Source organism: Colobus angolensis, unplaced genomic scaffold (assembly GCF_000951035.1).
Source record: "Colobus angolensis palliatus isolate OR3802 unplaced genomic scaffold, Cang.pa_1.0 Scaffold11, whole genome shotgun sequence".
In the NCBI taxonomy this organism is placed as follows: domain Eukaryota; kingdom Metazoa; phylum Chordata; class Mammalia; order Primates; family Cercopithecidae; genus Colobus; species Colobus angolensis.
Window position 1 is genome coordinate 10,734,171 of NW_012112030.1, and position 27,547 is coordinate 10,761,717.

At 39.1% G+C, this 27,547-nt stretch overlaps 1 protein-coding gene across 2 annotated transcripts; it reads right to left on the reverse strand.

Annotated features, from left to right (window-relative positions):
• Nucleotides 1-430: 430 nt before the first annotated feature.
• ERP27 (endoplasmic reticulum protein 27) lies at nt 431-26,634 on the reverse strand. Of its 2 annotated transcripts, XM_011954314.1 has the most exons (7): nt 26,506-26,634; nt 26,042-26,142; nt 22,946-23,083; nt 8,813-8,929; nt 5,058-5,183; nt 1,868-2,065; nt 431-1,152 (listed from the first exon to the last, which is right to left on the reverse strand). In XM_011954314.1, exons 1-7 carry the CDS (start codon nt 26,597-26,599, stop codon nt 1,105-1,107), a joined length of 822 nt encoding a protein of 273 aa, XP_011809704.1. In that variant the 5' UTR covers nt 26,600-26,634; the 3' UTR covers nt 431-1,104. The 2 variants fall into 2 exon arrangements, with proteins under 2 accessions (XP_011809704.1, XP_011809711.1); XM_011954321.1 differs by lacking the exons at nt 22,946-23,083; nt 26,042-26,142; nt 26,506-26,634 and adding an exon at nt 16,780-16,966 and having other exon boundaries at nt 976-1,152.
• Between the last annotated feature and the right edge of the window lie 913 nt (nt 26,635-27,547).

Sequence of the window (27,547 nt, forward strand, 5' to 3'; positions counted from 1 at the left end):
CAGCACTTAGGCACTTTCCTCCTGAGCCAAGGGCCTCCTGGGAACAATGCAGCATCTGTGTGTTGATAGTAACAGCCTGTGGGCCAGAGTCACTCAGCCAAGCTCTCCTTTTGCCCCACAGGAGCTGGATCGCATACCTTACCTGCAATAATCCAAGGCTTAGTCAGGCTCAGCCCGTCCCACTGCCAGTGCCCTGCTTCTCCTATCTGCTCCTCAACCTTTCACCTAATTTGCTTCCTAGCTCCGTTGCCACATTTGTTCCAGTCTTTATGCAGGATGGTCTCTATTTTCTACTGATCCCACCCACAGCGTGAACAATAACATGTTAGTGGCTTATGGCCCGACACTAAACAGTGGGCACTGCAGAGTGAGGAACATGCTGCTTAGTTGGGCAGCTGGGTATTTACAAAAGGTTTGGCCTACAAAGAGATGCCAGTCTTTTCCTATAACGTGATTGCCTTTTGTTTATTATGCAGGTTGCTGATTTACATGGGGAGGTGGAGATGCCAACCAAGCATGGAGTTTTCACATGGTCTATTTCTGCTGAGTTCAGAGACTTTGAGACAGCTTTTAACTTCTGGCAAAAAGACAATTTCAGAAAGGTGTTTAAAACCATCCTTTGGTTTTTGATCCTGAGTCAGAGACGGACATGTGCTTATGAAAGAAGGTAGAGTTTCAACCCTTAGGTAACCTTAAAAGAGCACGAACTATGTTGTGTGTAAGTCATGTGCAGTACACAAACTTGATGTTAAATGACAAATTGGAACAGTCTTTCTCTAGGAATGCCTCTCCTTCATAGAGGCATCACAGTGAGTCTCTTAAAGCCTTGATGTAGGTGTGTTATGGATGGGTTTTTCAGAGGATGAATGCACAATAGTAAGGACGTTGGGTAGGGAGTGAGGATAGGACATTTTAAAGAAGGAAGAAGAGAAAATGAGATTTTAAGAAAGGAAATGAAGCTCTGTGTGTGTGTGTGTGTGCGCACGTGTGTGTGTGTGGTTGGCAGGCCTGGTGATCCTGTTGTTGAGTGTCTCTGAGATCTGAGTTGTGCCTTTTTATTTTGCGTAAAGTAGGTACTTGGTCATATGCAGCACCAAGGAGAAGTCAGAGTTCCACCTTTGGAGTCTTTTCTTCCGATTCATGATTTTCTTTCTGGAAAACATTATAACAATGATATTTAGATTAGTAAACTGAGCTGTTTTAATTACTCCTGGAAGTCCTAAATCCATCTTTAATTTTTATCTCATGAACCCTTTTATATGAAATTTGATTTGTTGCCCATTAATACTTTAAACTAAATGCTGAAGTCCAAAATTCAGCCTCTGAATATGCAAGCTCTTTCCAAACTTGCTTTTCTAGTTCGTGTCTCATGGCTATACCCTAACAAGCATCCTGACTCTGGCCACAATATCCTCATAGACTTTTGCTTTTAATCAAATCTAGTAGAGCTCAAATAATTTTTTTAACTTTAATTGTTTTGCTTTTATTTTTGTTTTTAATTGACTTAAAAAATAGTTATGTTTGTATGGGGTGTAGACTGATATTTCTATACATGTGTACAATGTTTAATGATCAAATCAGGACAATTCGCATATCCCTTGCCTCAAATATTTATCATTTCTTTGTGTTGGAAACATTCAAAATCTAATCTTCTAGCTATTTGAAAATGTATAATAAATTGTTCTTAATTACAGCCACCTTGTAGTGCTACAGAACACCAGACATTCCTCCTATCTAGCTGCACTTGGTATCCATTAACCAACATTTGGCTCTCCTCCCTCTCTGAGCCCAAAGAATTCTTACTCAACAGGAAATAAAAGGGACATAGAAGGAAAACAATTTGTTTTACCTGCCGTCTCACACTTACCAACAATTTTCCACTTAGGAATCCATCACAAAAGTTTTGCACATGCTCTATGGAAACTTCTACTGTGGGCAGTGTATCCCACTCATCATCTAGAGTCCGGTAAATTGCCAAAGCTGGCAGTTGAGACTTCTTTAATTTGAAAAATGATATCACCTTCCCATTTTCTTTCATACCACTGTCCACCAGAATAAAAAGAATCTGCAGTTGGGGAAGTTTGAAAGAAAAAGTTTTATCTGAGGTCCGTGGATGAAGAGGTACCTTGTAATTGTTACAGCTTACACTGATTGAATTTATGGTCTGCATCATGCAATTGAAATCTTGATTTAAAATAAATTTTTTGCAGCCATAATAAAGAATGAAATCATGTCTTTTGTGGGAACATGGATGGGGCGGGAGTCTATTATCCTTAGCAAACTAACACAGGAAGAGAAAACCAAATATCACATGTTCCCACTTATAAGTGGGAGCTACCAGTGAAATAAAAGAGGACAGAAACAAATGGAAGAACATACCATGCTCATGGATAGGAAGAATCAATACTGTGAAAATGGTCATACTGCCCAAGGTATTTATAGATCCAATGCCATCCCCATTAAGAATGCAATCCCCACTGGATGACTTTCTTCACAGAATTGGAAAAAACTCCTTTAAAGTTCATATGGAACCAAAAAAGACCCCGCATTGCCAAGACAATCCTAAGCCAAAAGAACAAAGCTGGAGGCATCATGCTACCTGACTTCAAACTATACTACAAGGTTACAGTAACCAAAACAGCATGGTACTGGTACCAAAACAGAGATATAGACCAATGGAACAGAACAGAGCCCTCAGAAATAATACCACACATCTACAGCCATCTGATTTTTGACAAACCTGACAACAACAAGAAATGGGGAAATGATTCCCTATTTAATAAATGGTGCTGGGAAAATTGGCTAGCCATAAGTAGAAAGCTGAAACTGGATCCTTTCCTTACTCCTCATACGAAAATTAATTCAAGATGGATTAGAGACTTAAATGTTAGACCTAAAACCATAAAAACTCTAGAAGGAAACCTAGGTAATACCATTCAGGACATAGGCATGGGCAAGGACTTCATGTCTAAAACACCAACAGCAATGGCAACAAAAGCCAAAATTGACAAATGGGATCTAATTAAACTAAAGAGCTTCTGCACAGCAAAAGAAACTACCATCAGAGTGGACAGGCAACCTACAGAATGGGAGAAAATTTTTGCAATCTACTCATCTGACAGAGGACTAATTATCCAGAACCTATAAAGAACTCAATAAAGTTTACAAGAAAAAAACGAACAACCCCAGGCCCTGGCGCGGTGGCTCAAGCCTGTAATCCCAGCACTTTGGGAGGCCAAGACGGGTGGATCACGAGGTCAGGAGATCGAGACCATCCTGGCTAACACGGTGAAACCCCGTCTCTACTAAAAAATACAAAAAACTAGCCGGGCGAGGTGGCAGGCGCCTGTAGTCCCAGCTACTCGGGAGGCTGAGACAGGAGAATGGCATAAACCCGGGAGGTGGAGCTTGCAGTGAGCTGAGATCCGGCCACTGCACTCCAGCCTGGGCGACTGAGCGAGACTCTGTCTCAAAAAAAAAAAAAAAAAAAAACTCCATCAAAAAGTGGGCAAAGGATATGAACAGACACTTCTCAAAAGAAGACATTAATACAGCCAACAGACACATGAAAAAATGCTCATCATCACTTGCCGTCAGAGAAATGTTAATCAAAACCACAATGAGATACCATCTCACACCAGTTAGAATGGCCATCATTAAAAAATCAGGAAACAACAGGTGCTGGAGAGGATGTGGAGAAACAGGAACACTTTTACACTGTTGGTGGGACTGTAAACTAGTTCAACCATTGTGGAAAACAGTGTGGCGATTCCTCAAGGATCTAGAACTAGAAATACCATTTGACCCAGCCATCCCATTACTGAGTATATACCCAAAGGATTATTAATCATGCTGCTATAAAGACACATGCACATGTATGTTTATTGCAGCACTATTCACAATAGCAAAGACTTGGAATCAACCCAAATGTCCATCAGTGACAGACTGGATTAAGAAAATGTGGCACATATACACCATGGGATACGATGCAGTCACAAAAAATGATGAGTTTGTGTCCTTTGTAGGAACATGGATGCAGCTGGAAACCATCATTCTCAGCAAACTATCGCAAGAACAGAAAACCAAACACCGCATGTTCTCACTCATAGGCGGGAATTGAACAATGAGATCACTTGGACACAGGAAGGGGATCATCACACACCAGGTCCTATTGTGTGGAGGGTGGTGAACACAAAGAAGGGAAAAACAGACACTGGGGTCTACTTCTGGGTGGAGAGTGGGAGGAGGGAGAGAAGCAGAAATTATAACAATTCGGTGTTGGGCTTAATGCGTGGGTGATGAAATAATCTGGACGCCGCCGCCTCATAACACAAGTTCACCTACATAACAAGCCCTTACATGTACCCCTGAACTTAAAATAAAAGTTAAAAAAATGAATTTCCTATTATTTTGTGTTGTTTTGTTGTTTTATCGGTTTGACGAGATTGATTGAATTTTAAGAATATCGAATTGGAAAATACTTTAGTGATTATCTAAGAAAGGAAGTATAGCCTGGAGCAGAGAACACGTTTTGAATTCTGCCTCTGGTACTCTCTAGGTACGTGAGTTTGGGTACATTACTCAGCCTCTCCGAGACTCAATTTTCTCATTGGCAAAATGGGCTTTTGGTGGGGAACTTAAATGAGGTAACGCATTAATATTTTTATTCAGCTTTTGGCATAAAGTAAGTGTTTGATAAATGTAAACTATTTTATATTATTAAATCAAACCCTCAACCCAAAGTAGAAATCTTCTTTATAGTATTCTGATCAGATGACTGTCTACTTTCAGTAACATTAAATACTTCTAGTGTTAGAGAACCAATCATCAGAAAGGCAGTTTATTTTATTACCAGACAGGAAGATATAATTACATATGCCTTTAATGTGATAAAATACAACATCTCTAGTTCTGCATAATGGGATTTATTATGTCCTACTTTGCTATCTTCTAACCGTAGTTGTTTTCCTTATTTATCTCTGCTTTCTAGCCCCATCTCCCTTTTCCTAGTGTCCTAGTGGTGTGTATGCAATAGAATATTCCCATTCTTGCCTTACCTTCCCCTGGAAGAGCTTGGCTGCCTTCTGGTATCTGTGCATGTTCTCTTCATACTCTGGGGAGGCCTTGTTCATTATCAGGAGGAGATGAATCTGAATTACACTGTTGAATAGCCCAATCACAGTCTGGCAAGGTGAAATGTGTTACAGTAGAGTGAAAGAGAGAGAAAGAATGCATTAGTACCTGGGAAGGAAGAAGTGAATAGGTAGATTGAAACATAAATGAGAGCTGGGCACTGGTAATACAAATGGAACTAACTTCCAAGGTGGCTCTCAGTAAGTCTCACCGTCTTGTTTTCATGCAACTGTGTAAATCCTTCCTTCCCACACTGAATGGGATGGAACTGAGTAACCAATACAATGTTGCAGAAATGACAGAGTGTGACTTCCAAGGTGAGTCTTGAAAGACATTACGGTCTCTGCTCTTCTCTGTATCTCTCACTCTGAGGAATACCAGCCCCAATGTAGGGCACTCAAGCAGTCCTCTGAGGAGAAACACAAGGCAAGGAATTAAGTCCTTCTGCTACTAGCCAGCATTGACTTGCCAGTTATGTGAGGGAGCCATCTTGGAAGCAGATCCCAAGCTCCAGTCGAGCCTTCAGATGACTGCAGCCCTAAGCAATGACTGCAACCTCCCAAGAGACCTCAAACCAGAAGCACCTAACCCTAGCCAACCCAGATTGGATGACCTGCAGAAACTGTATGAGATTATCAATGTTTTGTATTTGAAACTCCTAAGATTTGGAGTAACCTGTTTTGCAGCAATAGACAACTAATACACTATGCAATATATTAGTCACTTTGTTTCAGCCTTGCTTCTTGTTTTAAGACTAGTCAGAGACACTTAAAATGTAGCCTTTGAGTACATATTAGTAGTTCATACTTATTGAGTGTTCATTATGTGGAAGGCACTGTCTCCAACTCTTAATGAATAATAAGTAATTTAATCTTCAAGGTCCCAGTTTTTCAAATGAGGAAACTGAGGCACAGGTAGACTAAGTAATTCTCTCAGAGTCAAATAAATGGCAGACAGGGATTCACACGAGCTGGTCTAGCTCCAGAGTTCATGCTCTTGATCATCAGGATGAACTGCCTCATGCACAGTGGATAGCAAAACCCCACATAAACCAACTCAGTCCCAAATGTGTCTGAACCAGTGTACCAAAGGTCAGCAGAAGGTGAGTTCTTCAGGAGACCAGAAGCATTGACCTTGTTTTGCTGATTAGAGATAGTGATTTTCCATGAAGTTGTCAATGACTTAGAGGAGTGGAACAGCCACCAGAGACAGGAGAAGAAAAAGAGAGGAATCCATGGCACTGGTTCCCTTCATTTCACTGTCCTGAAATAATGCTGCAAGTCTATTTTAAACCAATCTCATTTCTTTTCACTTCTCCTAAATTCAGAAAGCACTGCTACAAAACTACTGTGTGCGTAGGAAGACAGAACATGGTGGGTTAACAAATCTTTGGGTAGAGTCTTAGGAGGATGGGGAAGGGAGCAGCTAGGCAGAATTCTTCCTGAAGATACACACTCTTGTAGAGATTGTACAGCTCTTTTGGCTGCCTACAATATGTAGGCAAGGAGGGCCAAATGGGTCTTTTCCTAAAGATTTCTCCATGGATTTTAAAATCAAGTTTTAGATTTTTCATTTGGGAGATTGGATGATACATGATTTACTCTTATTTTACTAAATCCTGCTACTTAAATTTAGAGCATTCATTCACCGTTCTAAAGCTGAGATGGAGGATAATTCCTGGGAAGAGTAAATAAATAAAAATGACTATGTCAAAAGGTACAGTTATCTTAGCAGAAGGGATTGGCCACAGCTGAATGGATTAGTTTAATCCTAACAGACACGTTGACGCCAAGTACTGAGTGTGTGCATTAAAAGTGCGTGGCAGGTCAGGTGCATGGCTGGGATTTTCTGCCCAGTTGCTGCTGGTGCAAACCTTTGCACAGGAAGCAAATGAAAAACAGCTATAGTAGAATGGGCAATTCTCCAAATGAGAAAAATATTACTTTCAGGAAATAAAAAAAGAAATAATAGAAATTGAACTTGCTTCTTTAAAGAAATTCTTACTGAATTTTCTCTTGATATAATCTGCCTTCACCAATAATATGGAACTTAAAAAATATGTCATTGTTCTGCAAAATGAGAGACAGATCAGGCATAAGAAACAAGGAAGGTCAGTGCGTGCCCCTGCCTTAGCTAGCTTGCAAAATGCCAAGACACAGAGACTATAGCTCAGGGAAGAAAAGATCATTTTTTCTGGCCTCACATAGAGAAGAACACCTTTTTGATTATTACTGCCAATACCCCAGGGGCATACGTGTTTGGAGCCTTAGCAGAAGTGGAAATAGAATCAGCAACTCCAGAGAGATAAAGATGGCATGAGAGGTAGGCCAGAATTTAGTCAACAAGAAAAGGGGTGTTTTCTGTTGAAGGCAGTGTAGGGCAATAGACAGACCACAGGATTCAGTCACAGCGACCAGTCATAAAAAAGCAAGGGCAACTACACAGGCTGTCTCTGAAGCTCGAATTCCTAGCCATAGGGCTTTGAAGGAATTACTTAAATTTTCTGAACTCCCATTTCCTCTACTGTAAAATGGAAGTTGGCAAAATGTGCTAATGCATCAGTTACATTTTGTCCCTTAAATTATGCCTTTTCTATTTACTCATGATGTGACCTTGAATAATGTCATCACTTGGATCTTGAATGTTCTCCTCTATAAAATGGGCACAATAATTTCCTCTCTTCTACCTCAACAAAAATCAATGTGAGGAATAAATGGGAAAATGAGGATGAAAGGGCTCTGTAAGTTCTCAAAAATCATACCATGCAGGTAAAGTACTGTTATTAGAGAATAGAAGTTTTGAGCTGATGTAGATCACTAGAAATTAATACTCTGTAAGATTCTATAATCTATGTCAGGGAAAATAAGGATGGGACACATAAGATAATTCTGTGGACTGTGTTATAGTCTATAGCGAGTGTTAGAAGGCCAGATGGTCATCAGGACAGGTGGATCACCACCTTTACCCAGACTGCATGCAGCATGCAGCACCAGAGGAAGACACACCAGGAGAGAAGGCTGAGGCATGGTGAGGGTGTGGGCACGTGCTAGTCAATGCATGGTTTGCAGCTGCTGCCAGACTAGGAGCTGTTTGTTACTGGTCTAAAAGGAGGTACATACAGAAAATGAAATGTGTGTTTAGAAACAATTATAGAAACTTTACATCCAAATATGTGATCAGTGAGCTTCATTTAACATTTTTTTTGTTTGTCTTTCATTTACTCTTATTTTATTTTAGGCACACACCATCGTACCTGGTAATTTTTAAAGCTTTTGGTAGAGACAAGGTCTCGCTATGTTGCCCAGGCTGGTCTCAAACTCCTGGGCTCAAGCGATCCTCACACTTTGGCCTCCCACAATGCTGGGATTACAGTTGTGAGCCACTGCACCTGGCCTTGAGTCAGTCACCTTAACTTTTCATTCTGATTCTCTTTCCTACTAGCAGTGTGATAGTTCATTTAACTTTTCTCTGTTTTTTGTTTAACAGGAACAAGTTAAATCTTAAAAAGGTGTAGGAAGGATAGTAACATAAACAATACAGTAGGTGTTCAATTAATGGCAGTTCCTGTCATTATTGGTCGAAGAGTTGGAATTCTGGGAGGAAGAGACCTCTGTTATGAAGACCAGTACCTTTCCTGACTCAGGCTCTGAAGGGGCTGAGAACAAGAAATATTGTTTACCACAGGGTTGTACTCTGTCACCATGTGAAGGCTGTTGATTTCAATGAAACGGCTCAATTTGGTGGCATCAATGCTTTCAGTGTCTTCGTCTTCTAAATTCAGTCGTTCATTGTCTACCTGGGTAACAAAAAAAAGAATAAAGTCACTATTTCATCTTTTTTTCATGTATTGATAAATGTCTTTGGACCCCCATGTGACAGGTACTGATTAAAGCTCTGAAGACCAAAAGATAAGTAAGAAAGTTTCCCTGCCCTAGAAGGACAAACTGTCCTGTAGAATCCAGATGTCATCACAGGATAATCACAGGCCCGCATGTCACCTAAGGAAGAGCAGAAAAGCTTCAAGGAAGAAGTTACTCCTGAAAAGTGGCTAAGCCTTCATCAGAGAAATGAGGATGAGGAAGGAGCTTTAAATAGAGAACAGTATTTACAAATACTGTGAGATGTGAGAGGTTGTGTTCTCGAGGCTGCTGTTAGTTCACTGTGACTCTAGCAGATGTGATGTGAGAGTTGCAGAGAGACAAGTTTAGAGGGATAAGGAGGAGCAAATTTGGAAGTGTCTGGAAGCCAAGGCAAGTAGATTAAATTCTATCTGAGGGCAAGGGGGGCCACTGGCAAGGTCAGATTTGTGTTATATTTATGCACCCTTTTACTGTGAAATAAAACACGTGTAGAGAAAAGTATAACACAGTATAAACATTTGCTGTAAAGCTCAGCAAATTATCACAGAGAAAACTACTGTAGAATCACCACCCAGGTAAAGAAACAGAATATTGCTAGAACCCCTGAAGTCCTGGTGCTTCCTTCTAATTTATAATTCATCCTTTTTTTTTGCCAAATGTATGCTGACTTTTATGTTGATCATTTTCATTCTTTGTAGCTTTACCACTTAAAGATCCTTCTTTTAATGCTATAGTTTAGTTTTACCTTATTTTTTAACATTGAATACATGTAAACAAACCATTTTTTTTTGTCTCTTTGGCTTAACATTTTGATTCTAAGTCATTTATGTTATTGCATGTAGCTGTTGTTTGTTCATTTTCCTTGCTGTATAATATCCCATTGTCTGAATAAACACAATTTATTTATTCATTTTACTACTGATGAACATTTTGATTGTATCTAGTCATTAAGACAATGCTGCAATGAACACTTCTTGACTTTTGGTGCATATATGCCTCTGTATCCACTGAGCATATACCTCAGATTGCAATTTTTGATTATAGAATATGTATATATTTAACTAGTAGAAAATGCCAAGCTATCTTCCAAAGTGGATAATAACTTGCACATACCAGTACTGTGTGTGAAAGGTCCCATTGCTCCACATCCTTGTCAACACTTGCTATTGTCAGTTTTTCTAATTTTACTGATTTTGGTGGATATGGTTATATCTCAGTGGCTTTAATTGCATTTCTCTCATTAACAGTTAATAATAATTTAAGGATATGAGGACAATTAAAGATAATTTCCCCATTATCCTCTTTATGAAGTGTTTATTCATGTTGCTTGCCCATTTTTCTTTTGTCTATCTTTTTCTTTTTTATTTGAATGTGTTTTTATATATGCTGGATATGAGTCCTTTGTTGGTTCCATAGTGCATGTATTTTCTTACTAGGGCTTCTCTTTTAATAGTTACTGCATATGAAAGAAGGTAATTTAAACATAGTCAAGGTTATCATCTTTATAGCTAGTGTGTATTTTTTCATTTTGTTTTATTTAAGAAATCTTTGACTACCCAAAGGTCATGAAGATATTCTCCTATATTTTCTCCTTTCTCAACATTATCTTTCACAATAGATCTAAAATCCACTTGGAACTAATTTTTCTTCTTAAAACGGATGCAAGTTAGGCCAGCAGTGGTAACTCACACCTGTAATCCCAGCACTTTGAGAGGCCGAGGCCAGTGGATCACCTGAAGTCAGGAGTTCAAGACTAGCCTGGTCAACATGGTGAAACCCCGTCTCTACTACAAGTACAAAAATTAGCTAGGCGTTGTGGTGCATGCCTGTAATCCCAGGTACTCGGGAGGCTGAGGCAGGAGAATCACTTGAACCCAGAAGGCGGAGATTGCAGTGAGCTGAGACCACTCCATTGCACTCCAGCCTGGGTGGAAGAGTGAAACTCTGTCTCAAAAAAAAAAGGATGCTAAGATTCTTGATTTTTGTATTACTCTTCTCTAAAGTGAGTATTAAAGTCTCCCTCTTTCTGATTGCTTGCATTAATTGGGGCATTGGTCTTCTCCTGTCCTGAGTTTTTCTGGTTCTCAGGCCTTCAGATTCAGACTGGAATCTATACCACTGGTGCTTCAGCCCTCATGCCTTCAAATTACAACACTGGCTCGTCTGGGTCTCCAGCTCACAGGCAGTAGATGGTGAGACTTTTCAGTCTTCATATTTGTGTGAGCCATTATCTTATTTAAAAAATCTTTTAATATGTATATTCATATATATAATCTTTACCATATAACATATATGCAATTTGTATTACTTTTATGTAATATTTACTATGTAATATCTATCTATAATCTATTATCTATCTATCATCTATCTATCTATCTATCTATCTATCTATCTATCTATCTATCTATCTATCTATCATCTCCTGTTGATTCTGTTTCTCTGGTGAGCAAAGAAATAGAAAAACAGAACCAATCCTATTGCAAATAATACTGCTATGCCATTAGTTTTACTACTATTACTGTTATTGACAAATTGGTGAAAACTTTTCTTAGTGTTTGAAGTCTTTTTCCTATTTTATTATGCTTTACTTTTAACCTACTATTCAGATTTGTACATGTTTATGGGATACAGTGTGATGTTTCAATACATATATATATTGTGTAAACAATTAAATCATAGTATTTAGCATATCTGTTGCCTCAAACATTTGTCATTTCTTTGTGATGAGAACATTCAAAAATACTTTATTCTAGCTATTATGAAATTCCAATACAGTATTGTTAACTCTACTCACCCTACTGTGCAATAGAATACCTAAACTTATTCCTTTCATCTAACTGTAATTTTGTACTTACTAACCAATTTCTCCCCGTCCCCACTTCCCTCTTCCCTCCCCACTTCCCCCTCTGCTCGCCAGCCTTCCATAACCACTATTGTACTATAGATCCACTTTTTTAGATTGCTTGTATGAGTGAGTCCATGTGATATTTGTCTTTCTGTACAAGGCTTATTTCACTTAATATAGTGTCCTCTGGGTCTATCTGTGCTCCTACACATGACAGAACTTCATTCTTTTTTATGGCTGAATAGTGTCTATTGCATATATGTACTGCATTTTCTCTCTCCATTCATCTGCTCATGGACACGTAAGCTGATTCCGTTTCTTGGCTATTGTGAATAGTGCTGCAATGAACATGGGAGTGCAGATATCTCCTTGACATACTATTGATTTCATTTCCTTTGGATGTATACCCAATAGTGAAAGTGCAGGATCCTATGGTAGTTCTATTTTAAAACTTTTGAGGAATGTTCATACTGTTTTCCATAATGCTATACTAATTTACATACCCATTAACAGTGTATAAAAATTCTTTCTCCACATCCACACCAGCATTTGTTACTTTTTGTCTTTTTGGTGATAGCCATTCTAATTGGGGTGAGGTGATATCTTACTGTGGTTTTCCAGTTTTTAATTAAAAAACATGTAGAAAGCAACCCCTGACCTGACCTATGTGCTCCTTTTCTCCCCAGAAGGAGCTTATCGTTGTTAGAGATGTTTGAACCAGAGCAACTCCATCATGAATAGGGGCTAGGAAAAATGAGCTGAGACCTACCAGGCTGCATTGCAAGATGGTTAAGACATTCTAAGTCGCAGGATGAAATTGGCACAAGATACAGGTCATAAAGACCTTGCTGATAAAACAGGTTGCAGTAAAGAAGCTGGCCAAAACCCACCAAAATCAAGATGGTGATGAGCATGACCTCTGGTTGTCCTCCGTGTTACCCTCCCACCAGCCCCATGACAGTTTACAACTGCCATGGCAAAGTCAGGAAGTTACCCTACATGGTCTGAAAAGATGAGGCATGGATAATCCACTCCTTAGTGCATGTAATCCAGAAATAACCATAAAAATGGACAACCAGCAGCCCTCGGGGCTGTTCTGCCTATGGGGTAACCATTCTTTCATTCCTTTACTTTCTTACTAAACTTGCTTTCACTTTACTCTGTGGACTCACCCTGAATTCTTTGTTTTGCAGGATCCAAGAACCCTCTCTTGAGGTCTGGATCAGGACCCCTTTTCACTAACATCTTTCTGAAGACCGTGGAAGGAACTATAGTGAGAAAACCCGCTGACCCAAAGCCTAACTTCGGGTAAGTTATTGGGTCCAGTTACATCATGAATTAAGGGCCGTTCCATGTTTTGACGTTTCCAAGATATCAAATCCTATTATTTGGCCAATTTTAAATTTGAAAGTAGCAAAAAATACATAGAAATCTATACATTTCCTCCTTAGAAGGCTCTAAATGCACTCGTAAGTTTGATATGTAGAATTTTTATCATTCAGTTAAAAAATGCTTCCTCTTTTTTTGTTCTTAATTCTTCTCTAAACTATTAGTTATTTAGAAGTGTATTTCTTAATTTTAAAATGTAAGATATTCTGGTTATATTCTTATTGATTTTTAGCTTTATTTTTATATTTTATTTTTATTATTTATGTCTTTAAAATTAAGTATATTTTGTAGTTTTCGAATACATTATTCTACAAATGTTTATCAGGTCACTTGGTGAATTTTATAGTTGAAATTTTCTATATCTTTCTTTTTTTTAACCAACTTATTTTATTTAAAAGTGTGTTGGGGCTGGGCGCAGTGGCTCACGTTTGTAATCCCAGCACTTTGGGAAGCCGAGGAGGGCAGATCACAAGGTTAGGAGATCGAGACCATCCTGGCCAACATAGTGAAACCTTGTCTCTACTAAAAATCCAAAAAATGAGCCGGGCATGGTGGCATGCACCTGTAGTCCCAGGTACTCAGGAGGCTGAGGCAGGAGAATCACCTGAACCTGGGAGGCAGAGGCTGCAGTGAGCCAAGATCACACCACCGCACTCCAGCCTGGGCAACAGAGCAAGACTCTGTCTCCAAAAGAAAAAAAAAAACAAGGGTGTTAAATTTTTCTATTATGTTGTGGCTTTAACCATCTTTTCATTCAATTTTGTCAGTTTGTGTTTATATAGTATCAGGACATGTATTTGATAAATGCAAAATTTAGAATTATTAAATCTGTCTGGCAAATTGAAACTGTCATTATGAACTGTTATTCTTTATCTCTAGGAATGCTTGTTGCCTGATAGTCTACTTTATTTGGTATTAATATATTCATGTCTTTCTTTTGGAAGTGTTTGTATGGTATAGCTCCATCCTGTGTTTTACTTGTGTCACTTGTAGAAGGCACATAGTTGCATTTTTCAATCCAGTGCCTGATAATCTTTGTCTTTTAATTGGATTATTTCCATGAAATGAAATTACTGATGTATTTAATTATGCATTTTCCATTGGTTCTGTGTGTTCCAAATTCTATTTTTCTTTATTTCTGGCCTACTTTTGAATTGACTGAGTACTATATATTATTTTCTTCTTTCCCTTTATTGGCTTAGAAGTTACACAGGCTTTAATTATTTCCTCAGGGATTGCCAGAATACATTATACAACATGCATTTTTTTCACTTATCAGAACCTAATATTAATTGGCAATTTCAGCTTCTTCTTAGACAATGCAGACATTAGAATATTCAAACACAGTTTACCTCTTTTAAATTCAATTTTCTGGCTCTACATTCAAGACTTACACAGGATTAGTGTCATGTGTTTTAATTCCAGATCTCACAGGATATGATTCGTTTTGTTATATCTTCAATATACACTTACATTTATGCACATATTTACATTTTAGTTTCTCTTTATTTATTCCTGTGTTTTTTAGCTTCTATGTGGGTTTTCTTTTCTCTGCTTAGAGAAGACATTTTACTGTTTTCCTCAGTATGAGATGGATGTGTTGAGTGACAAATCCTCCCAATGTGGCTGTTTAATATGTATTTATATTCTGTTTAATTTTGAAGGCTGTTTTTGCTGAGGGTAGAATTATAAAGTTGGCAGTTATTTTCTTTCAATATCTGAAAGATATAATGCTTCGTATTCTGCATTCCACTGTTGCTATTGAGAAGACAGCTGTGAAGCTTATAGTTGTCCCTTTGCAATTATTTTGATGATAATCTCTCTTTTTTCTGACTTCTTTTAACATTTTATCTTTTGTTAAGTTTTAGATGTACTATGGCAGGGCTAAGAGTGCATTATATGTATTCCACATGTATATATATTTGCATATGCGTAGGCATATGTGTGTATACTTGTGTGTGTGTGTGTGCGTGTGTGTACATATACATATGATCACTCTAATCCAATTTCAGGGGTTGAAATGATTTGCATCTGTGCTGCAGCCCTCGAGAGGGCTTATCTACTATGATTCATCCCTGTTTTCAGGTACAGCTGTGTGGGATTCAAAGGGGATGTGAAAGGTGTTGTACTAGATTCACTTCCTATTTCCCCTTGTGAGGCCTGGACTCCAACATTTAATTTTCAACTCCTGAGGATCTCAAAATGCAAATTTATTTCTTAGCTTCTTGGTTGCTTTTGGAACTGACCAAATCCCTCTAAACAAAAAGCAGTCCTCAATGCAGCGTTCATCTTTTTGGGTTTTCATCTTCTTCTAGATCTTGAGCTAGACATTTTCCCTCTTTTACTAGCTCTTTAATGCCTTCAGACACACACACACACACACACACTCGCACACACTTTCAGACACACACATTTTAACTTTTAAAAATAGTCTTTGGTAGAAAGGATTGTCTGGTTACACGATCCATTATCCCAGATTCGTATTTCAGAACAACCTTGCCACCACACTCAGATATACTGAAAGATAGGACTTCCTTCTTCCAATCATTGTTCTCAGTTTTCTATTTCTTCTCCCCAGTCTACTTAAGCCTATAAAGACACAAAGATAGTGCCTCCACCATCCATAGATAGATCCAGGCCTATAGATAAAATTATTAGTGTCAGCTGCTGAACAGTTTTGTCCATTTCCTACAGTAGTTTGCATCACTTTTGAGATCCTTGGGCCACCTGCCCTTGGATGTCTCCTTAACCCTTTTCCCTCCATGTGCTATCTGTATAGGTCCTGCCCTGTCAGATCTTGCCTTGGATCAGAACCACCCTTTTGTCCCTAAGGTACTTTCTTCTAGTCTACCCAGTAAAATCAGAAGCAAATCTCACGTTAGTTAATGTAGGAGGGAATTCAGGCAAAGGGAAATTAAATTCACTAAACAGCAAGAATCCAAGATTGCTCTTTATTGTCATCCCGGTGATGATTCCTATTTCATCTCTTTTGTTCAAGAGGGTCTCCCATTGGGGTAACTAAAAGCAATAAAAACCTTGGAGATGTGCATTGCACCCCTTATGGTTAATTTTAATTCTGGATAGATCTAGTCATTCTCTTACAATCCATTTGTTTAATAATTATTTGCTGAGTGCCTGCTATACGCACTGAGGCACAAAATTGCAGCCATTCATTCAGATGGCAATTTAAGCACTCTTTATTTTAGGATTGCTTTACACAATTTAAGTTTATGAAATAAATAAATGCTGAGGTACAGAAAAGTTCGTATTTCTAAAACAGAATTTTGAAACAAATCAAAACCACAGGGTAAAAATGAACTCCTTGGGTATATTTGATTGTTTAAAAATTCACAAAGTTTTGGAAAACTTGGGGGAAAAAAAAACAAAACATATGAAAGCAAGAGAAAAGGTCTTAGGTGGATCCTTGCCCACCCTCCTACCACCTCCTTCTCCTTCCCTTGCCCGTATCAGGAAGAATGAGTAGAGAAATAAAATGAGCACACAAAAAATTGATATTTGCAGCTCCTCTGGATCCTTAATGCTGCTACCGACTTGTATTTCCAGCTGGCATGTCTCCTTCGTGCTTAAGGCTTTGCTATTGCAACCACCAAAATCATCATCATTATCATCACAATCAGGACTCATTTAATATTTGATGTGTCTAAATGCTTCCTGACTATTTTTCTAGGAACTCCTAGGCCTGGCGCATGCGCCTCAGCTGACATCGCTCTGCATGGACCAAGAACCCCCACTCTCTGTACTCTTTTCCTGGCAGTCCCTCATACTTCCCAGAACAGGGAGAACAGGAAAAGCCAGTTACTCTCGTGTTTCTGGACTTAAAGAATGCACTAAATTGGAGGCAGAGGATGTTAACCAGTGATAACATTCTCTAAGAAGCAAAAGAGCTTTAATAAAAGCCACCCTCCTGCAGTCTCTCTAGTTTGTTGTACTTCTTTTAAGAAAACATGCCCGATCTTTCATTATTTCTTAAACTAATAAACTCTGGAACATTCATGTTTAGGGTTTTTGGAAGCAACATTTGAACAGGAAATCTCACTCCGTAAAGGGAATTATTTGCATAGTGCACTGGAAAGAAAATCCAACCCTAGAACCAAGAGTTGGAAAAACCTTTAAAATACCTTTTTTCAGTTTTATGGAAAGAATTTTACTAAAATATCATATTTTTATTTGAGAGAAAAGAGGCATCAAAAGAAAAACAGAAATAGTAAACTGGAAAGATTGCTATCTTAAATATAATTTTGAGTTTCCTCAAGAGTATCTGAGGGAGTATTTTTTGTTACAGACACTGTATCATACCAAGAGATTTAATCACTCATTTTCTGTTCATTCATTAGTATTTCAGTTACATTCATTTGAATTCCCATGGATTTTTCTAACAACCCAGATTTTTATAAAACGTGTTAAAATTGTCTTAGTTTACACCACAGTTATAGTATTAAATGTCTTTGGTGGCACTGAGAAATCGTTTGTTAAACAAAGGTCCTCATGTCCTCGGTTTGTTTTTGTAAGCTGCTCAGCTTACCGTATATTTAGTAAATGCATACTTTTAAAAAATGTTTCATCACGGACACAGGGAGGGGAACATCACACACCAGGGCCTGTCGGGGGTATGGGGGGTTAGGGGAGGGAGAGCATCAGGACAAATAGCTAATGCAGGCAGGGCTAAAAACGTGGATGACGGGTAGATAGGTGCAGCAGACCACCATGGCACAAGTACACCAAACCTTCATGTTCTGCACATGTATCCTGGAACTTAAAATAAAATAAAATAAAATAAAAAATGTTGACCGGGCGCGGTGGCTCACGCCTGTAATCCCAGCACTTTGGGAGGCCGAGGCTGGCGGATCACGAGGTCAGGAGATTGAGATCATCCTGGCTAACACGGTGAAACCCCCTCTCTACTAAAAATACAAAAACAAAAGTAGCCGGGCGAGGTGGCGGGCGCCTGTAGTCCCAGCTACTCCGGAGGCTGAGGCAGGAGAATGGTGTGAACCCGGGAGGCGGAGCTTGCAGTGAGCCGAGATCGCGCCACAGCACTCCAGCCTGGGCGACTGTCGGTCTCAAAAAAAAAAAAAAAAAAAAAAAGTTTCATAAGCTGAAACATAATCTTCTTGCATTTCTTATCAGTTTATCTCATGGACTAGTTTCTTGTGATTCTCTTTGTCCGGTGAGGTGTATTTCTTATCATAGTCACCCAATAAGTAACTGTAAAAGGAATAACGGATGACTGCACTGTGTTTTCACTACCATCCCATTAGGTCAAAGTTAGGTTAATTATGTTTCTTAAAATAGTAATGATTGAAAAAAATCCAAAGCAGGGTGAACATTCAAATAATATTTCAAATTCCATTTTAGAACAGGCTCATAGTTCATTTAACCTGGAAATTCCATCTCTGCTAGGGCAACAATAAGAGTCCTATTGAAAAATTTGAGAGTTTCTCTGCTGTTACACTCACAAAAGACAGGCTGTGCCCTCAAACAGCAAGATTGTTATATGCAACTTATTACGGTTTCATGAATTTTACCTAAATTCTTCCTGATGACGTTTATATAGTTGGCCTGCACTATTTTTGAAGAATGTTGTGTTGCATAAATACAGCATTGGCTGGCCTTTTATTGCTCCAACATTTCAAGCATGAGTAATATCAATTTATTGTTATTTTTTCAGTTAATCATTATTTCGGCTTATTTCTAAATACGTTCTTAAAATGGAAAATTTTGTAAATTTAGACAATATATAATGTCTAGATTAAATCTTGATAAATAATTCTGCAGTTTGATTAAGGAGTGGTGGGGGCTAGAGGAATAATTTAAGAGAAAATAGTTAAAAGAAAAAAAGGTCGGTTTTAGAATGAGGGACATTAGATAGAACTCAGTGTAAAAACTAAGTTTTTCTTCAGGGTGAAGTCCTTTAGAAAGCCACTGTAGTATAGTAAAAAGGGTGTGATTTGTAGTCAGCAACGCTGGGTACGAATCAGACATCTGTTACTTCAAAGTTGTGAGATTTTGGGCAGCTAAACCAATCTCTCTTGGAAGTTTCCTTATTAAAAATGCAGGAATAATAAAAATTACTTCATCAGATTCTTGTGTGAATTACATGGTCAAATGTTGTAATAGTGCCTATCATAGATTAGGCCCTGAAAACAATCAAACTGAACAAACTGGATCTAAAAAGAAAGAAGGTCCCAGAAAATTTTTCAATAGGTTCACGTTTCCCAGTGTAAAATAGGATTGTCTTGGTTGACGCTCCCTTTTCAAAAAAAGAAGTTACTCCAAACTCTTGAATAATGGTCCTATTAAAATATGTACTAAACTTTTGAAAGTGTAAACTGTGAAAAAAATATTTATCTGAAAGCTGGCATGACGAAAGTTGAGCTTCGTCCAGCCCTGCCAGTGAAGCAGGGCAGGAACCAGTTTGTTTGTTTTCTGGTATGGCACATAAATAATCTTGCCCACAGAGGTCCCAAGAGTTCACTTAGAGTAGGTCTGTCACTAGCGGTAAACAAAAATCAGATGTTAAAGAAGAGTGAAAAACTGAGAAGTCATCAAGGAGGCTTTATGAGAAATGAACTGTAAGCAGCACCAATGCTCTCCCATGAGAGGATGTTAAGTCTGTAGAGATGGTGAAAGCAACAGCGCTTGTTTTTCTTCCCCATATGCGTATCTTGGTGGTATTAAGCCTTTCAAATCAGGCCTTTATAAGACCTATGAACAAAAAACTGAGAAAGAAGTACTTGTGGAGTGTATCTTATTAGAATTTTTGTGTTGAAGGATTTCTACCAGTGGTTCAATGGCAACATGAAAGGCATTTGCCTAGCCTTCCATATATTCCTTACCAAAGCTTTTCACAGAAGAATTTCACAGAAGTGGTGAGAATGCAAACCAGCAACCACTGTGCAGGTGGGAAAGGGGTTGCTGAAGGGAGCTCACACAACCTCAGAGATGCTTTTGGAGGTGAGTTCAGTTCCCCAAGCACCTTCCGAGTGCCTTCAAGGAGCCAGAGGTGTATTATAGCCTTTGAATACAAAGATGAATAAGTCATAGCTTCCAACCTCGAATAGGTCATGGCCTAAGAGGGTAATAGAGGAGACAGATATATAAATATCTGATATGAACTATAAAGTGATAAATGAAAATAGAGATAAGGAATTATATACAGAGGAATGCTTAGGCCCATTTGGAGATTCCAGGGACGCTTCCTGAAGGGTAACATTCCTGAACTGATTCACTGGAGTATGAGAAGGAGTCATCCAGGTGAGGCTAGGTGAAAGGGGACCCTTGGTAGGTGGTGACATTCTAGACAGAAGGAATAGTCTAGGCAAAATCATGGAATTGGATGATAATTATGTGTATAGTTGGCTACTGAGGGGTAAAGCCCAGGGTGGAAGCTGGATGGAAAAAGGACTAGAGAAGTAGGCAGTGGGGCAGGCCAGCAAAGCCTATTTGTAACATTAAATATCTCGTTTTTGATTTTTTAAGAAATGAAAAATATTGAAGAGTTTGAAAGAGAGGAGTGCCATGGTCAATTTTCTATCTTAAACACATCATTGTGATACCATTCTAGAAACTGTATATAAAGTAGTAAAAGGAGATCAGTTAAGAAGCTAATGAAATTGCTTATGCTTAGGCTAAGAGCCTAAATACAGAATGAGGTAGAAGGAGTGGAGGAGAATATACATTCAAGATAGAAGATACAACTGGCAAAAATGTAAGACCAAATGAGCATAGCCATTTAATAAAATAGGATCTTAGATGGAGAAATATGATTAGCAGGTGCAGACAATAAATTCAGTTTTAAACATTTTAAGTGTATAGTGCTTATGAGGGTATAAAAATGCTTATACCCAGCAAATGTTTGAATCTTGAGAGAAGTCCAGACTAGAGATAAAATATTCTAAATGCTCAGCAAGCACATAATAGTGGAATATGCAAAAGAATTGTATTTCTTAAGAAAAACATATTCATTCATTCATTGATTCATTCATATATTCATTCTCAACAAATACTTAATAAGCATAGCAGGCACTGTTCTAGGCTCTGTGGATACACTGAACAGAACAGTCTCTGCCTTCACAGAGTATGGGTTCCATGACCTAGGTTATAAAAAATGTTGGGTCAGGCAGCATTGTAGATATAGGAAGAGAAGATCTCAAAGAGACTATAAAAGCAGCAGGAGGATCAGGAGAAGGAATTTCCTAGAATTCAAGGAAAGAGAGAACATTAAAAAGAAAGAAGTTGTCACTAACATCAAACATGACAGAAATGTTGAGTAAAATGAGGAAGCCATGCAGACCTGGATAAATGTAGTTTTAATGGTGTGATGGGACATAAGCTAGATAGTAGTGTCTAGCTTAGGGAAAGACAGTAAAAAATATGCTTAAAAGAAGTTTCAATGAGAAATGAAAAAGAAAGGGTGGCAACTAGAAGGGGCACAACATTCAGTCCTGAAATATTAAAAACTTTCTTTTGCATCAATTTTTCTTTTTCAGTGGACTCTTGACATCTTTATCTTGATGTTCCACCAACAAGTAGAACTCAATGACCAATGAAAGCATCAGAAATCCCCATTTCTGCACATGACCTCACTATTCCTAGACACCCTGACTTTAAACTTTGCCTCCTTTCCATAACTGTGATATCTAAAGATCACAGGATCTTCCTCCTCTTTAATTTCTATTGCTACCTCTCTACTACAGACTCTTAATACTTCTCACATGGTCTATTTTGCCAGCCTGACAAAAGCTCCCTCTTCTCTTGCCTTTTAACCTAAAAATCCATCCTCTGCCTTGCTGTCAAAATAATCTAATACAACACATTCCTGTTCGTGTTACTTCTCTGATATAAAGGCTTTAGGGGCTTTCCAGTGACAACCAAATTCAGGACAAACTCATTGAAGTGGTATTCTATATTTTCCCCACAATATGATTTTAATCAAGTTTCTCTCTCTGATATTCATTTTCCCCAATATGTACCCTGGGATCCAGTCAGATTGGCCTGTTAATTGTTTCCTGAGATATTCTCCCCTTGGCCATGAATTCTTTGCCTTGTCCAAATTTATCTATCCTTTAAGTTCCAATTCTGTTGTCTTTTTCTTTTCTTTTTTTTTTTTTCAGAATTCCCACACTGCTTTTATCCTTTGAACTGTGATAAAACTTTACCCATAGTGATTCTCTTTGTATTATAGATACTTGCATATTATGTTTACAATACCTACTATACTTTAAGATCTATGCGACTGGAGAATATATTTAATATGTTTTTATTGTCAGTATCTTGCATAGGGCATATGGGAAGTAATAGATGTTTGAAGAACAAAAATGAACTCCTCAAAATATTCAATATAAAATTTTTGGAGCTCAGAGTGACCTTAGAGATAATACAGTCTAACTCTTTTATTTTAGAAGGGAAAGAATTGGAGATAAAAAATGTTAAGTGACTGCCCAAAATCGTGTGGCTGTTGAGCGACAAAACAGTACCACAAATTCCATTCTCTGGCTTTCAGTCCTGTTCTCTTTCCATTTCATTACAGTACCTGCTTGGGAAGCTTGAATTGAGTCTTCATCCCTGTCAACAGTGTCCCTGAACTTGGTACCATCATTAGTGTAAAAGACATAGAGTCCCTTCCAGTCTCACAAGTTTGTGAGTCCACAACCCAGTGAAAATCTGGGAGAAAGTTCAAGCTACCCATCCAACTTACCTGGCGAAAGAGGGAGATGGTGTTCCCAGTGATGTTGTAGTGGATCAGAACCTCAGAATCAGTGCTGATTGCAAATGACACGTCTGGGAATTTTTGCACCATGCTACGGAGTATGGACACTGCTGGTATTTCTAAATCCTAAAAACAAGAGAAAAAATAATACCACAGTGGTTATATTGAAGGGCAGAGACAAAGGATATGGAAAAGAAATATACTATGAAGCTTTACCAGAAATCGTAGATTTGATTTACTGCCCAGTAACACATGATTTACCTCTAACAGTTCAGGTTTCATTGGCAGTGACATTGTTGACTTTTCCAGGCTCTGTGAGTTAATAGGTAACCACAAAATTGTAGCTGAGCCTGAGACTCCTGTCAGGCCTTGTCATAGAGCTTGAAGTTTACTAGGAGCTGAGAGAGGCCTCAAAATCATAAAGGCCTGCCTAGTTTGGCTGCACTGTTGTAGATATACATGAGAAGCAACTGTTCTGGGAACAATTTGTTTAACAGCGAAACAGCAAACAAACAAACATAACCAATTCTGTTTTTGTTGAAATGGCATTTCTTTACTAATTCTTGTATGTAGGTTAGAATAATTTTAGAGCACTGAGATAATATGCAAAAATTAGCAGTTTATATGGTTTTTAAAAGTAACTCTAGGATTAAAGGAAAAGTATGTAAACAACTAACTATGTTGTGCTAAAGATTTATAGGTGCCTTGTGACCTCACCATGGACAAAGAAGTTCCCAACTTCCTCCCTTGCTGGTGCCCAGATGCGTATGGTTGCTGGTTATTGCTTGATCCCAACTCCCTCCTCTTCGCCCTGCCCTTAATGTACAAAGAGCCTAAAATTGGTAATGACTTAAGACGTACTTTATTTATTTATTTTGAGACAGAGTCTTGCTCTGTCACCCAGGCAGTGGCACAATTTTGGGTCAGAGCAACCTCCACCTCCCGGATACTTGTGCCTCAGCCTCCTGAGTAGCTGGGACTACAGTTGTGCGCCACCACACTTGGCTAATTTTTTTCTGTATTTTTAGTAGAGATGTGGTTTTGCCATGTTGCCCAGGCTGGCCTCGAACTCCTGAGCTCAGGCAATCTGCCCCTGTCAGGCTCCCAAAGTGCTAGAAATACAGGTGTGAGCCACTGTGCCCGGCCAAGATGTACTTTAGGTTGCTAGTCCACTGTCTTCTTGGTTTACTGGATCTTCAAATAAACTGGCTTTTCCTCCCACTGGCTCTTGTCTCTTGAGTTTTGGCTTTGGTTATATTTGTGGAGGAAAGGAAAAAATGCAAAAATACGAAATAGGTGCCATCAAAAGGGCCAAAAAAGAAAAAAAGAAGAAAAATAAAATAATTGAAATGAAAGCTTAGAAGTTTTAACAAAAGTTTATGCAGGGTATGGAAGGACAGTCCCTCTCTTGCCACTGTAGATAAGCCTGAGCTTTGCACATGAAGATGCTGTTCACGCATCCAACTCTGCAGCCCAGGCCTGCAGGAAGGAGCAGAGAAGCCACTTCTGAGCAATGATTCCAGGCCTTCCATAGAGGCTGGCATCATTTTCCCTGCTGTCACAGGACCTTTATCCATAGGAGCTCAGGGAAATTAATAGGAACAAACGTGTTCTACCCTGCAAGTCTCCAGGCTGAAGGAAGAGATGTGCAAGGGGAAAAGAAGATGGCTAGTTGACATGCTTTGGCTGTGTCTCTACCTAAAATCTCATCTTGACATGTAATCCCCATAATCCTTACATGTCAAGGGTGGGACCAGGTGGCGGTAATGGGATCATGGTGGCAGCTTCTTCCATGCTGTTCTTGTGATAGTGAGTGAGTCTCACAAGATCTGATGGTTTTATAAGTGTCTGACCTTCCCCTGCTTGTGCTCATTCTCTCTCTTGCCGGCCTGTGAAGAGGTGACTTCTGTCATGATTGTAAGTTTCTTCAGGCCTTCCAAGCTACACTGAACTGTGATTCAATTAAACCTCTTTCCTTTATAAATTATCCAGTCTTGGGTATGTCTTTATTGGCAGCATGAGAATGGGCTAACCCACTCGTCTTGCATCTGGGATCAAGCAGAGCGAGTTGGTATCTACTCTTCTAGAGGCTGTGAACAATAGTTAATTGAGGCCTCCTCTCTTACTCTGCTCCTTCAGATGGAATTGCTCAAGGATAAAATTATGGCATCTGGCGACTGTTTAAGTTATTGCACACTCCTCCAGGTCCATGCTCTTGCCCCTTCCCTGTCTTTCTGAGGCTGTTTTTGTCTACAGCTCAGATTTCTCATTCCTGAAAAATGTACTCCCTGTCTTTCTCCCCCACTTGCATCTCATTGCAGGGATTTCCAGCTGTGTACACAGAACCGACAGGGTAATCAGGAGTTGTAATTGGTGAATGGAAACAGACAAGAAGGTCTGCTATGAGAGAGAGTAGGGGCTTAATCAGCTGTGACGATTTCCAGATGCTACCACCAGAGAAAGATGAAAATGCTGGAATGAGGCAGTCTCATTTGTGGCTGCCTTTATTAACCAAGCAGCCAATCTGGAAGATGGAGGTTAACACCTTGAATATACAAAATGCCATCCTTTTCCAACATTTCAGACAAGACAAAGAGAAAGAAGAATAAGAGTCTACCTTATCTGGGGGAAAGGCCTTAAAAGGCTGTGTACTGACTAATGTCCAGGAGCTTCAGAATCCTGTAAACAGTGTTGCTGGATGATATAAATTGGATTCACTCTGGCCCCTGCCTATTCCATAGGGTGCTATGAGAGTACAGACCAAATGCGTTTAGGACAATGGTAGGGTTCCATGAAGGCATTCTTTCTGCAGATACTGACTTGAGCTCCAAAGCATCCATAGATGAGGAGATGCAGCCCACAGGCTCAGAAAGAAGTAAGTGTGAGAAAGATATAATTTAGAGACTGGGAATGTCTTAAAAGTAAGAGGTCCCAATGGACAAGATGAAAGCAAACTGTGTGGCTGTCTCCCTTTACCCCCACTTCTAATGCAGTGTCATCTGCCAGCAGTTGGCTGCTATGATTCTTTTGAGGTAGAACATTTCTGGCTCTTGGGGGAGTTGCAAGTAGGGTACCTGAACTAACCTGGAAGAAGCCTATGACAGCCACCTCAGTGGCAGCAATGAATTCCATGGCAGCTGGGACATCTGCGAGCCACGTGGGTTCCTGGGCAGCACCAGGACCATCTAGAGAGAGAAGTAGAAGATGTCAGGGTACTGAGGTGAGAAGAAGCAGCTCTAAATAATGAGGGCATCTATACCTTTTATCTCTATACTAAGGCTAAGAAAAGCACAATTTCTAGGAGTACTGTTAGCATTCCAAAGCATAGTATTTTTACTAACATGTGGAAGGTGACCCTACTGATGGTCTGTCTCTGAAGGATACTGCCAGACTTTCCTGCTCTCCGCTAGACAAAATGCATCTTATCCAGGATTTCCTGGAAAACTTTCTAGGTGTGGAGGAAAAGGACCCAGAGAACCACCACGCTCCTTTTCCTTCTCCTAATAACACTCTCACACTATTGCCACCCAACTACATTTTTCTTTTACCTGAGGATTTCTCAACTTCTGCAGCAGCTTCTGCAGCCAGGTCACATGTGAGGAGAAATAGGAGGAACATGAATCCGGACAGGGCAGCTTCCATTGTCCCTCTCCTGCTCCTGCTCCAACCCTGGACTTTGTGTTTGGGAGGCCGACTTAGGGCAGCCCGCTCTGTAGGTGATTGGCTGTGAAGTTGTTAGGGCTTTGGGAACTTTGCAGCTGGCTCCAGGGGAGCCTTCAACTTCTGAGATAAAAGACCAAGTTTAGTAATTGGGACTCAGAACATAACCAACCAGAAGAAAGTCAGGTCAGTTTATTTAAATAAAAAATGTAAATATTCGATGCCAGGTATTGATCCTAGCACTAGGAATAGAAAGATAATTATGATCTGATCCAGCCTCTGCCAGCTTAGATTGTCAGTGGGAGAGATAGGCAAGTAAAAAGATTATTTAAATATAAGATGGAAAGTGATATAGAAAAATTCATAGGGTGCTATGACAGTACAGATTAAGGGTATTAGGGACAATTCTAGGGTTCAATGAAAGTGTTCCTCCTGTGGAGGATGCCCAAGCAGAGTCCTGGGTAAGTAAGATTTTGCCAGGCAACACAAGGTAGAAAGGGAGTTTCATGTAAAGAACCAAAGCACAGAGACGCAAATATAATGTGCGACAGAATTACTAGTGATTGAGAATGATGAAAAGGAACGAAGTGATACAAGTGGGCAGAAAGGCATGTGGGACCAGCTCACAGCAGGTCTTATATGATACGCTAAGCACGGGAGCATCAACTTTATTCTGTAGATGATGAGAACCCCTGAAAAGTCTTAAGCAGAAGAAAGAGATAAAGTTTGATTTTGCTCACAAGTGTCTGAGGAAGTCCAAGATGAGATTTTCACAGGCATTGGGATATGTAGTCTTAAGCTTAGGAAAATTTTCATGTGAAAATATTATAAAAGAAATGAGGAAGTCCTACCCAGAGCAATTAGGCAAAAGGAAGACATAAAAGGCATCTAAACAGGAAAATAAAAAGTCAAACTATTTCTCCTTGTTGA

Coding starts and splice junctions, on each gene's coding strand:
- ERP27 (XM_011954314.1), bottom strand. CDS start 26,599: ATGGAAGCTGCCCTGTCCGGATTCATGTTCCTCCTATTTCTCCTCACA. Junction 8,930..22,945: donor CCATCTCCCTCTTTCGCCAG/GTAAGTTGGATG, acceptor TTTGTTACCCAG/GTAGACAATGAACGACTGAA. Junction 1,153..1,867: donor TCCTAAGTGGAAAATTGTTG/GTAAGTGTGAGA, acceptor AATGTTTTCCAG/AAAGAAAATCATGAATCGGA.